Genomic DNA, 15333 nt, shown 5'->3' with positions numbered 1-15333 from the left:
TGTGTGAGTTTGTGAGTGTATGAGTGAATGTGTGAGTGAAAGAGTGAGTGTATGTGTGAATGTGTGAGTGAAAAAGTGAGTGAATGTGTGAGTGTATGAGTGAGTGAAAGAGTGAGTGAATGTGTGAGTGTATGAGTGAATGTGTGAGTGAAAGAGTGAGTGTATGTGTGAATGTGTGAGTGAAAGAGTGAGTGAATTTGTGAGTGTGTGAGTTAAAGAGTGAGTAAATGTGTGAGTGAGTAAATGTGTGAGTGTATGTGTGAGTTTGTGAGTGTATGAGTGTATGTGTGAGTGAAAGAGTGAGTGAATGTGTGAGTGTGTGTACCTAGCCCCTGGAATGCATCACATTAGTCCCAAGGTCTGGATAAATAGGGAGGGTTGTGTCAGGAAGGGCATCCAGAGTAAAAACTGTGCCAGGGCGATTGTGCGGATCGAGGTTGATCCTCTGCAGGGAGCGGCTGAAAGAAGAAAATGGAGAAGAAGTAGTTATTGTGTAATTTGGAGAGTAATATTTGGTATATCACTCTTCAAAGATAAACGTGTCCCTAACTTTACAGAAGACACTTCTAATGTAAGTTAATACACAGAGATTTTGGGGCAATGTTTCACTCTTAATGAAGGTCTCACAGAAATGAAAACGATGACTGTGTTCAGCTGATGGAAGGGAGATACGTGGAGTATTTTGATCATTTTTCCCTGTAGTTGTGGAGTCTGTGACCTGATTCTGTTGGTGATTTTCTGTTACAGAGAAGAAGACTGAGAAAGCTGCTGCTAGTCCAGGTGAGAGAGCAGTCCTCTGAAGCAGGGCTATCTCTGCTTTATCTTTTTCTCTTATCAGTCCACATGCTGATCAGTTCCTATAGCGCTGATCCACAGTGGAGTGCACACAGGAGTCTGTGTCAGTCAGTCAGGCCACGCTGGAGGACTGGAGTCAGCATGCTGCTCTTATCCACAGCAGGATCACAAGGGCACATTTCTCTATCTCACTTTCTGGTTTATATCATACTCGAAAGTTCTGGAACCCAACAGCAGAATACAAACTGCTCTAAGTTTTTAGCAGGACTTAATATATTTCATAGTGTGAAACTTCATAGTTTATATGAATAAATGTATAGTTATTGCTGATATTAGAGTATTAGACGTGAATAATATTTTAATTTAATGGTTCCCACATTCTTCTGCAGTGCCATACTTTTGTAGCCTTTTGTAGATGAGTATATTTCTGAACATTATTATGTATCTCATGCCTGTGCCTTGCTGTGCCGCCTGCTCTAGCGCCGTGTCCCCCCCAGGGGGCGCACACACCTACATTGGGAACCACTGTTTCTGTTTCCATTTTGATTCCTTCCTGTTGCTTTTTCATTTTAGTTGTAGGTTAAGCTTTTGAGTTAATGTTAAGTATTTTGTTCTGGTTTACTTTGTGTGTGTGTGTGTGTGTAGTGGTTTGCTATGTAGCTGACCGTAATGAGCTGCGCAGACGTGTGATTGAGTGGCTGCAGACTGAGGTGGTGCCAGACGGCTGGTTCACTAAAGGCTCAAACTTCACAGACATCCTGCTCAAGTACTTCAAGGTGAGATGGAGAAGTGCAAAAAACTCAACACAATCCACAGAAACCATCACACCATGGTACACCCACACACACCCACACACACCATGTAGTCTCAATTGAGTGATACACACCTGTCACTGCACCAATAAATACATATCATCACTTACAAAGAAAGAGCTGCTCTGTTCCCCATGAGACCCTCGATTCCTGTTCAGTTTGTGTGTGCAACCCCCCACTGGGAGTCAGCTTTGGGCGGGTATCAGTGACCTGTCATGAATCCTGCTGTGGCCTCTGAGCAGACCTCATCATCTTCCTGACAGCAGCGTCGAGCATGTGTTACTCCTGTTACAGGTGCGACCCTCCATGGCAGCGGTCTGTTTGGCAGAGAGGCTGGTAATGTGTGTTTTTGTAAGAAGACGATGCATAGCTCGCTCCTGCTCCTGTTCTGTCCTCACCAGTTTACCACAGGAGCTCAGCAAGTGTCTAGCAGTGGAGTTGAATCCTTGGATGCCAAAAGCCACTACATAAATACGTAGCCCAAACTAACCTCTATACATTCACTTCTACATTTTCTATTTCAAAACCCATGGCATGGATTTGAAGGGTTAAATTCACAACATTTCCTCTTCTTTCAGTGACCATTGACAGAGAAATAATAAATAACAAGTTACAGTATCATTTTATGAGAATATTTAAATCTGACACATCACAGCTCACAGTTGAATTAGTTCAATCTTAAATCTGTAATTAATTGTCGTGTTGCTATATATTTTACTCTTTTTTAATGTCAGATAAATGTTTAGGATCCACACTCTGAACATATTTTGAATCAGTAACATGTCCCTTACCTGTACATGAGCAGATTCTGTTTGTAACTTCATCGTCAGTTTTGAGAGAGATTAGATAAAAGGGCGTGTGATGACGTGGAGTGTCAGAGTGTGTCATCTTCTCTAAGCCTGTGTGTGAATGTGTGTTTTTGTTAGCAGTTACAGTGTGCTGCTGTTAGCACTTTGTAGATAACGTGACCCTGAATGTTCTCGCTCTCTACCGTTGCTCCCTGTGAGATCCCTCTGTGGATAAGCCCCGAACTTCACTTTGCTTTAGAACTAATCCATGACTTTCTGATTATTGACCTGGAAGATTTCAGAGACCCCATAACACAAGTTACAGTCAGCTCAGGCCTGCTGCCACTGCACAAACAGCAATGCATTTGAAAGCCTTTCTAATCCATCGTTTAAAACATTTATGTATTCCACAGGTTTCATATTAAACACAAAAATGGATTTAGATGAACCAAGATGAGCAGTAAACTGCATTAACCACTCCTTATACAACTGCTAGTTATTTACAGAAAACATTGTGGGTTTAGTGTAGTTCTTTTATTGCAGATCACCTCATTAGGTGTCTTGCCAAATAAAAGGGATGTTTTTTATTAAAAATATTAACATACAGAGTTTACACCAATTGAAATAGTTCCCCCTTCCCTTAACTGTAGATGATCGGCCAAGACATGTTTGGTATCTGAAGGTTCCTTTTCAGATTTGCCCCGAAGTTACAAAGCTAATGACATGGAAGTTTCAACGCATTCCTAAATCTCCTACATCCCTCAGACCTGGCTTTGTGGTTCAGTAATCTCATATAGACTAGCTTTAAGGATTTCTAGCTTTATAGATATACTATTAGCCCTGAAAACTGCCAAACGCAGCAATACAATTCAGACTCCAAGATGGCATTTAACTCTGCAGCATCTTCTTCTTCTTTTTTTTGGTCAAAACTCACTCTTTCAGTTCTACCTCAGATTTCCTCTCAGCTTGATTTGGTTTGATTATTAACTTCATTATTAGTCTGCTATTATTGCTTAATTAGCTTATGTGGGCTCTGTACCCAAACTCTTCAAGATTATGTGTGATCTGAATTAGCATTAAACATTGGCTTCATTGCTCTAGTAAAATGTTTTTGAATTTGGTTCCAAACGCTGGTATTTTTACTAAAGGAAACTTTTTTAATTTTATTTCCAGGTGGTTTAGTGTCATGGGTAAGAGCACTGCTCTCCACGTGATAAACTGGAGTTCATTTCCTGACCTGAGCAAGCACACTTAACAGCATTATTTATTCTCTATAAAATTGTCAGAACTGTAAATGCTCCAGGAGAACAGCATCTGACCAATGCCATAAATATCTGTTTGTCTTTAGAACTACGACAATGGAGACTCACAGCTGGACTCCTCTGAACTGCTCCACTTCATTCAGCACAATGAGACAGCTGTGGAGCTCAGTTCATATGCAGAGGAAGAGAACAACCGCCTGCTCAGGTAACACACACACACGCTTTTTCTATGTATCTATGAAGAGCTTTGTGTATACACAATAGACATAGAGCCTTAATATAATATATGTTTTATACTCAATGAACTGTTAAATTATCATGGACACCTTTGTATTGGTATATGTTTTGTTTATTCTTTCATTGTCTGTAAGTGCTAAGGGTTTCAGTGGGTCTGGAGCCTGACACAGGGAGAACACACCACACTCCTCACAGACAATCACCTGGAGGAAACCCACACAGACACAGGGAGAACACACCACGCTCCTCACAGACAGTCACCCGGAGGAAACCCACGCAGACACAGGGAGAACACACCACACTCCTCACAGACATTCACCCGGAGGAAACCCACACAGACATAGAGAGAACACACCACACTCCTCACAGACAGTCACCCGGAGGAAACCCACGCAGACACAGGGAGAACACACCACACTCCTCACAGACATTCACCCGGAGGAAACCCACACAGACATAGAGAGAACACACCACGCTCCTCACAGACAGTCACCCGGAGGAAACCCACGCAGACACAGGGAGAACACACCACACTCCTCATAGACAGTCACCCGGAGGAAACCCACGCAGACACAGGGAGAACACACCACACTCCTCACAGACAGTCACCCGGAGGAAACCCACGCAGACACAGGGAGAACACACCACGCTCCTCACAGACAGTCACCCGGAGGAAACCCACGCAGACACAGGGAGAACACACCACGCTCCTCACAGACAGTCACCCGGAGGAAACCCACGCAGACACAGGGAGAACACACCACGCTCCTCACAGACAGTCACCCGGAGGAAACCCACGCAGACACAGAGAGAACACACCACACTCTTCACAGACAGTCACCCGGAGGAAACCCATGCAGACACAGAGAGAACACACCACACTCCTCACAGACAGTCACCCGGAGGAAACCCACGCAGACACAGAGAGAACACACCACACTCTTCACAGACAGTCACCCGGAGGAAACCCATGCAGACACAGAGAGAACACACCACACTCCTCACAGACAGTCACCCGGAACGGGAAACGAACCCAGTGAGTGTGACAGAAACACTACCTGCTGCCCAGTATTTGTTTTAGTAAAAGAAAATAATTGTTTTGTGAGTTAGAAATACATTTCAATACTAAAGTTATTTATCATAGAAAACATGTTATGGCAAAAAAACTTACAGAGACTGAGACACCAGTGTCACAGCCTTCACCAGTCTCCACTTCTGTTTCCTTGGTACAACATTCCAGAGAGGGTCTGAAGATTTTCTGATGGGATAATGGATGTTTATATGGTATTTAGACCACACTGAGGGAACGGCATGTTATTATTGGATTAGAACATGAAGCAGAACAAGAGATTGTGTTTAGGAGCCCTCATTCCATCAGTCACATTTGGATCCTTATATTTTGTAGAGAAAGAAATCTTTGTCGACGTGCAGTGAGAACAGAGGAAGTGGACGCCAGGTTCATGAGATAGAGAGAAGAAAGAGAGGAGGGAAGAAGACATTAAAACATGTAGAGGAACAGATCCAGTAGATGAGCAGTAGCAGATACACACTCTGCTGTGTGGTGTTGGAGGTTATGTGGGTTCACCCTGGCTCTGTATTAACCTGAGTGAATAGAAGCTGAAGAAGAAAATCCCCGCCAACAATCGCTGCCGTAGCCAAACATTCCTCTGCTCCACAGCCGCTCCTCTCACTCCGAGCTCCAGTAGAAGAGCAGGGAAAATCAGATTTTCAGTCAGTTTTCTCTCAGTTAGTTTGAGGTGATAAATAATTACCATTCTGTAGAATCCCAATTCTCTGAAAAATAGTTAATATAATAATATAAATGTACAGTATCGTAGTACTAAGCTCATAAATAGCATGTAATTACAGATTCATATTGAGCAACTGTTCTCTGCTGTTTTGATACCACTGGGCACTTCCTGTCCCTCTGAGGTGCTTTTAAAGCAGGCTTTATGAAACGCTCCCCAGAAACTGAAGCCTAATTTAAGGGCGTTTAAATTAATATTTTGTAATGTATTTATTAGGATTAAATAAATACATAAACACTTACATCTCTCTTTGAATTTTCTCACATTATAAGCATCTTAGCAACTTCTGAGATTTATACAAAACAAATATATTCAGCTGTGAGGAGTTGGTGTGTTCTCCCCGTGTCCGTGTGGGTTTCCTCTGGGTGACTGTCTTTGAGGAGTGTGGTGTGTTCTCCCCATGTCCGCATGGGTTTCCTCTGGGTGACTGTCTGTGAGGAGTGTGGTGTGTTCTCCCTGTGTCCGTGTGGGTTTCCTCTGGGTGACTGTCTTTGAGGAGTGTGATGTGTTCTCCCCGTGTCGGCATGGGTTTCCTCTGGGTGACTGTCTGTGAGGAGTGTGGTGTGTTCTCTCTGTGTCTGCGTGGGTTTCCTCCGGGTGACTGTCTGTGAGGAGTGTGGTGTGTTCTCCCCGTGTCCGCATGGGTTTCCTCCGGGTGACTGTCTGTGAGGAGTGTGGTGTGTTCTCCCTGTGTCCGTGTGGGTTTCCTCTGGGTGACTGTCTTTGAGGAGTGTGATGTGTTCTCCCCGTGTCCGCATGGGTTTCCTCTGGGTGACTGTCTGTGAGGAGTGTGGTGTGTTCTCTCTGTGTCTGCGTGGGTTTCCTCCTGGTGACTGTCTGTGAGGAGTGTGGTGTGTTCTCCCCGTGTCCGCGTGGGTTTCCTCCGGGTACTCCGGTTTCCTCCCACAGTCCAAAAACACACGTTGGTAGGTGGATTGATGACTCCAAAGTGACCGTAGGTGTGAGTGTGTGAGTGAATGTGTGAGTGTGTGTGTGTTGCCCTGTGAAGGACTGGCGCCCCCTACAGGGTGTATTCCCGCCTTGCGCCCAATGATTCCAGGTAGGCTCTGGACCCACCGCGACCCTGAACTGGATAAGGGTTACAGATAATGAATGAATGAATATATTCAGTCAGGTACTTTCTGGTTTTTGACTGGTTTACATTTAAACCGTTGCTGACCTTCGTTAAACATGTAGTCGACCTGCAGTAATAATGACCTTGTGCCCTCTGGCTGTGTCTCAGGAGCCTGTGTGTGGATGCTCTGATTGAGCTTTCAGACCAGAACGCTGACTGGAAACTAAGCTTTGATGAGTTCCTCAACTGCCTCCGTCCAGGATTCAACCCTCCAGACAAGAGTGAGGACACACACACGCTGCTCGCACTGAGCATTAACACTCACAGTACTCATGGAACACTTATGTACTCATTATACACTGAATGCCTGCATTGGTAGCTCAATAATCCTGATCCAGGACCTCTGATGCCATGCAGAGTTTACCTCCAGCCACAGCTTGTCAATAAATGAATCCCAAGCACAGTTATTTTGTCTTGTAGGACTGAACTGCAAAGTCTGTGGTTGTGTGAGGGTCAAATACACAGAGAATGCACCCTGTGTTGGAGAGACACGTTTACATTTAACACTGATTTGAGAATTAGATCCATATTATCATCCATATAAACCATGGGCAGGACCGGGACGGGTTTTGGATGGTTCTGATCACAAACAGCACTCGGTCACCTCTCACAAGTGTTGAGTAGTGCTCCATCTCTCCAGAGAACAATGTTCCACAGCTTTCTTACTAAAATACTACAATGTTTTTTTTACAAATGAATGTCAAAATGTATCCATAGATCCACAAAAAATGCTTGTTATGTTAGAATAATTCTCTTAACTGATGTAGCTAAAAGTGCTTGTCCACATCCTACACTAAACCACAGCACTCTGGACATTTCAGGGAACTGAATCGGAAAAAACACATGTTTTTCTATTTTAAATATACTCACAAACCACAGCTCTGACTGGTCTGTGTTTGGGGTGTGTTACACATTCTAACTCCTGTTTATCTTCTCTGTACTGAGCAGCCAAAACAATACAGTCACCTCTTTTTTTCTTAAATCCTACTAAGATTTATCAGCTCCACCGATCATATACAGTACATAGTGTAGTTCTACAGTTACTCACTGTAATTTGTATCATTTGTTAGCTCCCTTTCTTCATTCTGAGGAGGGCAATGACACTGTGGTTGTGGTGGTGGTGGTGTGTTAGGGCGTGGATCAGTGGAGTTTTTAAACCCCTCTATGTCACTGCTGCACAGAGAGCAATAACACCCAGTCGACAGCGTCCTGCGTCCACAGAAGAAAGCACTAGAGGACGACCAACCTCTCAACAGATGAGCTACTGTCTCTGACTCTACATCTACAAGGTGGACCAACGAGGAAGGAGTGTCTCACAGAGTGGACAGAGAGTGGACACAGGGTTTAAAAACTCCAGCAGCACTGCTGTGTCTGATCCACTCTACACCAGCACAACACACACTAACACACCACCACCACGTCAGTGTCACTGCAGCGCTGAGAATGATCCACCACCACATCACACCTGCTCTGTGGGGGTCCTGTCCTGAAATTGTAGAACTGCAGAGTGCTCCAGTGTGGTCAGTGGAGCGTGGAAAGTGTAGAAAAAAAGGAGGTGGCTTTAATGTTTTGGCAGATCAGTGTGTGCTTGTGTTTTTCATCCTAATTCTTGGAATGGGAATCAAAAAATATTTATATCCGGGGTGTGCAGACTAGATTTGAACGAGAGATAAGCAGCAGCTCCCTGCAGCTGAGCTACTACAAGAGAAGTAGGTCAGAGTTCACTGGAGTGGGACAGAGGCTTTTTCTCTGTAACTCTCTGACATTATAACTCTCACTGTACACACACACACGCACACACACACACACACACACACACACATTCCAGCCTAGAACATTGAGTCTGGGTTTTATTTTTATTGCAACAGGAAAACTCCTCTTCAGACTGCAGCTAGGAAAAGTGGACAGACGTTGAGACAGACAGACAGACAGACAGACAGACCAGATTGGACGAGACATTCTCAGATATCTAGAGTTTTAATGTTAGGAGAAGAACAGAATGTAGATTAAAGGCAAATAAACACACGTGGATGGAGGTTTAGAGAGTAACACACGCAGAAAAACGTATCAAAATCGAAAAGGCATGTCATGTACAAGGCTCCCACATGACGTCCACTTTACTGGACTGTACAAAATTAGAAGCAGATTTCTTGGAAGGCTGTGTGCTGAAATAGTTACCAGGGCACGTGGACTTCTCTATTCCCTGTGGATTCTTCTCTCTTCAGCCAAGCAGTGAGTTTCATTAGTCCATCGTAAGTGTTTCTGTTTTGCAGATTGTAATAAAATATGCGTCCTCCTTGTTACAACCCTGTCTCCAGACTTGAGACTTTTAATATTAAATAAATATATTTTAACGTAAATGTTAAGCTTATCCAGGAGTGTCCCTGTCACAGCAAGAAATATGAAATAAAGTGCCTTCCCTGCCTCCTTCCCAAGGAATCTCACCTCAGAAGCATATCAGCAAACTTCTTGAGTTTTGAGGAATGTTTTTTTAGATTGATTTCCCAGAGAAAGTGTACGATAAACAGCACTTCTTCTCTGTTTTTTACTGCATCAGAAAACTTGTTAGTTTTGAATTGGACAGCTGTGTCAAACCCACAATGAATTAGTCAATGAATTTGTCAATGAATCAATAGAGAGATGGTGGAAGAGCCCTCAGACAGTGGTTTGGTGGTTGAAAGTTGACAGGACTGAACAGTAGCAGTGATTATATTTACTGTATTTTGTGTTTCAGAGTGTGCTTTGGAGGACGAGACGTATGAGGATGGAGCAGAGACGCAGGTGGAGTGTAACCGCTGTGTCTGTGCCTGTGGAAACTGGGTCTGCACTGCCATGACCTGCGACGGTGAGAAACAACACACTGTGTCAGACTAAGCAGGGCTTCAGCTGACCACACCCCTGAAGCTGAATGAAAGTAAACTTATTAAGAGCCAGGAATCGTTATTATGGGAAGCTTTATTTTACCAGAGAGATGTTCATGCTGGGTTTGTGGAGTTAGCTACAAAGACAATTCTACAAAGAAGGTTTTAAAGTATCAGGAAATTACAAGCAACAGTCAAGTTCAAGGTCCATTTTTATGTTTGCTGCAGTGTTGAACCTATGCGAGGCTTCTAGCTAATCACTGTCCAAAGAGGATATTGACAGTCATATTTTGTCAATAGAGAAAAGTCCAGCTCCGGAAGCAGCTGCTGGTGATGAGGAGATGACGGAGGAGGAGTGGAGTCGCCGTGTGGCTGAACTCAACAAACATCAGGTTTGATCTCTGACCCTTCCACGCACCAAAGATCTTCAGAAATATGCTTCATGAACAATATGGTTTATAGTCAGCACATCTCCAGCACAGAGTGTAGTCATCAAACTCCTCCAGTGTAGAGCTGGGAAACTCAACTAGAACCAGATCATCTCAATACTGAGATCATCTAAAATGGTGGATTTCTATTTAAGTAAAACCTTGGTGTTGAGATGCTTTTGGGAAAAGCCAGGTCTGTGTAACTCAGGGACTGATTATAATGAAATCATTTTTTCACTGCTTGTGCAAATTAAATTAAGTGTCTTTAATGCCGTGGGAGGAAGCTGGAGCACCTGGAGGACCTCCCATTCTCCAAAAACACACGTTGGTAGGTGGATTGGAGACTCAAAAGTGTGTGAGTGAATGTGTGAGTGTGTGTCGCCCTTTGAAGGACTGGCACCCCCTCCAGGGTGTGTTCCCGCCTTGCGCCCAATGATTCCGGGTAGGCTCTGGACACACCGTCGCCCTGAACTGGATAAGGGTCACAGACGAATGAATGAATGAATGAATGAATCGTTAATGCCAACCAACCCGCAGACTGTAGAACATTCAACAAAATATTCTGTGCCTAAAACATACAAAAATAATGGAGTAATAAGAGAACCAGGCATGAACGGCGAAAACAAGAGCTTCTGCAACTTACATCTTACTTCCTGGTGAGCAGTGGCTCATTATCATTTAAAGGAACAGGTGCTAAATTTGGTGCTTCTGAGCAAGGCTGTTAAGATGGGGAAAAATAATGCTGTGTTGTTGCTTCCTTGTGGTAATTTCACCAAAGTGTGTCACAGATGTTATATTAAGATGCCATGGAACTGTGTTAACTCATGGAAATGAGGTATAATACGTTACCTTTAATACCATTGCTGGTTTACAGTCTGTTGTGGAGCTCCAAAACTAACCCAGACCTCCAAATAACGGCAACAGACTTTGCTCTTGTCGTTTTATGAAGTGTGAACCAGCGGTGTGTGGTTGTAAAAACAGGACTCGTGTCTGAGCAACTGTGGATTGCAGTCAGATTTAAGGTCAATTAGTTCATGGCCTTGGTGCTTTTATTACCAATATAATAAATTGAGCTATAAACTCAAAGACCTGCCAAACTGCTGAGGGGTTCCTCCGGGGCAATCAGTTTCATCCCCCCACAGCTCAAAGCCCTGGAACACAGGCCAGACAGTGTACATTAGAGTTTAGGTTTAGATGAGGTTTGAGAAGTGAGCTTGAGGCCGGAGGGTCGTGGTTCAGTTCCCGGGACCGATAACAGACAGTTTGTTAACAGCTGAAGTGCCCTTGAGCAAGGCCCCTAACCCCCAAACTGCCCCCTGCTCACTAGTGTGTGTTTGTGTGTTCACTCCCACCGATGTGTCAAATGCAGAAGGGGATCAGTAAAAGTGTTTCTCCCTTTAACCCTGTCCTTTCCTCCTCAGGAGACTGCAGAGAAGATGAAAACCAGCACAAAGGAGGTGTAGAGACTGATCGATAGAGGAAGAGGAGGAAAGAGAGAGCTGAGGAAGAGGTTCCTCTCTTACTGATCACAATCAGGACTCCTGAGATAATGTACTGTTTCTGGGAGAATGAAACCATGTCATTGTTTTATCTCTATGAATATAGTGTGTCTATCTATTATTACCTTTCAGTGTAACATCCATATAATCTTTTTTTTGTTTTACGTTTGTTAAAGTAACAGTTGTAGCCTAGTATTACTTTTAGCCGGTCGTCAGATGTTTTGTACGTTTGCGTATCACTAAGTGCTGTATTTGTTTTATTTTATCACTCCAAGCCTTGCCTAAGAGGCCCCAGCACTTTATTCGGGGGGCTATTTTGTACGCTGATATTATTTTATGTATTTTTTTGGTATATCTTTTTTTATTATTATTATTATTTTTTTTTTTTTTTAGATTTTGTTGCTTTTGATTGAGACAATGGCAGTAGATGGAAGAGTGATGGTGGGAGGAATGAATCAGTAAGGACTCATTTGTCAGGGTTTGAACCGTGAGACATCCCTCACTTTCGCTCTCTGTCTCTCCACTCAGACAAGGCAGTCATAGTCTTGAGACCTTTCGAAAAGGTGCTAATGTGTATTCCTTATTTTCGGCATGGCCTTCTTGCCTCAGCATAATTTAGATTATTTCTAGATGGCGTGCTAATTAGAAGTAGTTTGCTTATCGCGCTCAAACAGAGACAAGGAAGATTCTAAAGGCTGTGCTTTGGTCTGAGTTGCTGATTGGACGATACCTCGTGTGGCTAAAATGATCCAGACGCCTCTTCTCATTAGTGGATTCTGCTGCTCCAAGACTTTTTGCTGACACAGGCTCTGACAAGTGCACAGAACTAATTAATCTTCACTGAAAGGCTTTGGAAGTAGAATGAAATGCTCAGTAGAGAAGCCTACAATCACCCACTCTCGTGTGGCTTTGGCTCGATAACTGTGAAGCCTGACACCATTAGACTGTAGAGCAATGAAATCACCTTCTTGGGCGAGATGAAGCTCAATTGAACACTGTTTGGAGGAGTTGGAATGATGTGTCTTCACTGGACACTTTCAGGATGAGCTGAGGTGGTGATAAATCCACTGTTTACATTTGAGATACATTAACATCTTTGGGATTAGTGACATTTCTGTGTCTCACCCACCTCTCAGCATTTATACCTCATCTGATTAATGCCATTTAGGCTCAATCCAGCATCAGAAGCATAGACTCAATATTAATACTTTTTGGATTCCGAAAGAAGCACTGAATGAGTTGGTGTCTGGACTCTATGGGACGTGTCATTGTGTCCTGACCTCGCACACCTTGGTTCCTTCAGGTCTCTTCTTAAAGGCCTCTGTTTGGAACCAGACAGACCACCTCCAAACAAATACGAACACTTTCGCAGATGTTTCTGCTTTGCTTTTGCTTGCTCTGCTTATATTTTAGTGTAGTTGTGTTGTGTTGAATACTGATTTTTAAATCTCCATTGCTGTGCTCATTTCTGTTAGAAGGACCTCATTTGACCTGGGGGAAGGAAGCCAGACAAATCCGGCGAGTGAAAGGAAGACAATAAAAGCACTGCTACCTTAAACCCAGTGTCAATGTGCCATTGTAAAGTTGTGTTTATGTCATTCACTGAGTGTTTGATGGCACTGAACAGGATGAGCATGGGCAGTGTCGCCCAAAACCAAAGCGTGATGTTTAAGGGTGTTTAAATGTTGTACAAAAAAAACCTCCAGGTAAACCACTACTCTGGACCCAGCAACAACACTATACCTTTTATTTCAAAGAGCGGTCAGATTAAGGATTAGAATCGCTGTCACCTCTTTAGCTTCCATGCATTCTTGCTGAGTGTGTATGCACCTGCATATGTATATTTGTGTTTGTGTGTGTGTGTGTGTGTGTGAGAGAGAGAGAGAGAGAGAGCAATAGAGAAAAAAAGTGTTTGCTAGCTTTTTCTCGTTTTTCCCTCTAAATTTCACTAATATCAATGATCTTTTGTGGTAATGAGTGCCTTAAATATACATCCTTTGTGCCACTGGTAGAATGGCCTTCTCTTGTGTAAATCTAACCACCTGTTGTAGGAATCCATGAAGAACTTTTGCAGTATTACGGGAGTTAACCAGAAGATGTCCGGTGAGTGAGTGACTGAGTAAATGTCATTTCACACCATTGAGGACAGTTCATTTCACCTTGTAAACTTTTGTTTGAATTCACATGTATTATAACTTTTGGCTCTGTACTGTACGTAAATAAAATAATTGTTCCATCATTTGTTGTTTGTTATTATTATTGGCAATTATTGGTATTGGGCAGCACATGGAGAAGCAGGTCGTGTCTCTGTCACAGCTCCAGGGTCCTGGAGGTTGTGGGATCAAGTCCCGCTCCGGGTGACTGTCTGTGAGGAGTGTGGTGTGTTCTCTCTGTGTCTGCATGGGTTTCCTTCGGGTGACTGTCTGTGAGGAGTGTGGTGTGTTCTCCCTGTGTCTGCGTGGGTTTCCTCCGGGTGACTGTCTGTGAGGAGTGTGGTGTGTTCTCCCTGTGTCTGCGTGGGTTTCCTCCGGGTGACTGTCTGTGAGGAGTGTGGTGTGTTCTCCCTGTGTCTGCGTGGGTTTCCTCCGGGTGACTGTCTGTGAGGTGTGTGGTGTGTTCTCCCTGTGTCTGCGTGGGTTTCCTCCGAGTGACTGTCTGTGAGGAGTGTGGTGTGTTCTCCCTGTGTCTGCGTGGGTTTCCTCCGGGTGACTGTCTGTGAGGAGTGTGGTGTGTTCTCCCTGTGTCTGTGTGGGTTTCCTTCGGGTGACTGTCTGTGAGGAGTGTGGTGTGTTCTCCCTGTGTCTGCGTGGGTTTCCTCCGGGTGACTGTCTGTGAGGTGTGTGGTGTGTTCTCCCTGTGTCTGTGTGGGTTTCCTCCAGGTGATTGTCTGTGAGGAGTGTGGTGTGTTCTCTCTGTGTCTGCGTGGGTTTCCTCCGGGTGACTGTCTGTGAGAAGTGTGGTGTGTTCTCTCTGTGTCTGCGTGGGTTTGAGTGTGAGTGTGTGAGTGAATGTGAGTCGCCCTCCAGGGTGTGTTTCTGCCTTGCGCCGAGTGATTCTGGGTAGGCTCCGGACCCACCGCCCTGAACTGGATAAGGGCTACAGACAATGAATGAATGAATGAATGGTATTATTAGCCCATAGCTTAGTGATTAAAAATACTGCATTCTTGATAAATAATTTATATAGCTGTTATGTTTTTCAACCCTATAATTGTAAATATAAGGTTAATATAAATCTTCACTGATTCGATGCCCTGTATTTTGCTTTATTAATAAGTGTAAATTTAGTGTTAATGGCCAGTGTTACACAACTAAAGACTTTTTTTTTCTTTTGCATGCAGTGAATTATAATGACGTGTGTTTTATTCACATATAGTATTAAGTGCAGCATTAAGAAATGTGTCACTGTTCTGAGATCTTAAATAGGGGTCATGGCTGCATGAGAAAGAAGTATTTGGAGTAAGAAACATTCCTGAAAGTTAGAAGCCAGGAAGTCATAATTCATTTCCTTCCCTCAGTCCTGGAGCAGCAGAGAATGTAAACCTTATACAGACAGAACCCAACCTACATAAGTGCACTTTTAGACAGAAGAGAGAGACGAATGAAACTGACCTGATTCTCTCTCGACCCTAATGGCAGGTAAGATGCTGCTTTTTGTTAAATAAATATGTATTTGAATCTCTAGTCAGTGTTTGGCAGAGAATCTTCT

At 43.6% G+C, this 15333-nt stretch overlaps 1 protein-coding gene across 2 annotated transcripts in view; it reads left to right on the top strand.

Annotated features, from left to right (window-relative positions):
• fstl1b (follistatin-like 1b) overlaps positions 1-13857 on the top strand; it is a 68545-nt gene extending 54688 nt beyond the window's left edge. For both annotated transcript variants that reach the window (XM_066641046.1, XM_066641047.1), the window contains 7 exons: positions 748-780; positions 1441-1571; positions 3744-3862; positions 6946-7058; positions 9572-9682; positions 9999-10090; positions 11548-13857. In XM_066641046.1, the coding sequence (XP_066497143.1) occupies positions 748-780; positions 1441-1571; positions 3744-3862; positions 6946-7058; positions 9572-9682; positions 9999-10090; positions 11548-11589 (641 nt within the window). In that variant the 3' untranslated portion in view covers positions 11590-13857. The remainder of the gene's footprint in view (positions 1-747; positions 781-1440; positions 1572-3743; positions 3863-6945; positions 7059-9571; positions 9683-9998; positions 10091-11547) is intronic.
• The last annotated feature ends 1476 nt before the right edge of the window (positions 13858-15333 follow it).

The sequence above is a fragment of the Hoplias malabaricus genome, chromosome 12 (genome assembly GCF_029633855.1).
Source record: "Hoplias malabaricus isolate fHopMal1 chromosome 12, fHopMal1.hap1, whole genome shotgun sequence".
NCBI lineage: Eukaryota > Metazoa > Chordata > Actinopteri > Characiformes > Erythrinidae > Hoplias > Hoplias malabaricus.
Note: the sequence above shows the minus strand (reverse complement) of the source record. Positions and strands in the feature narration are given on the sequence as shown.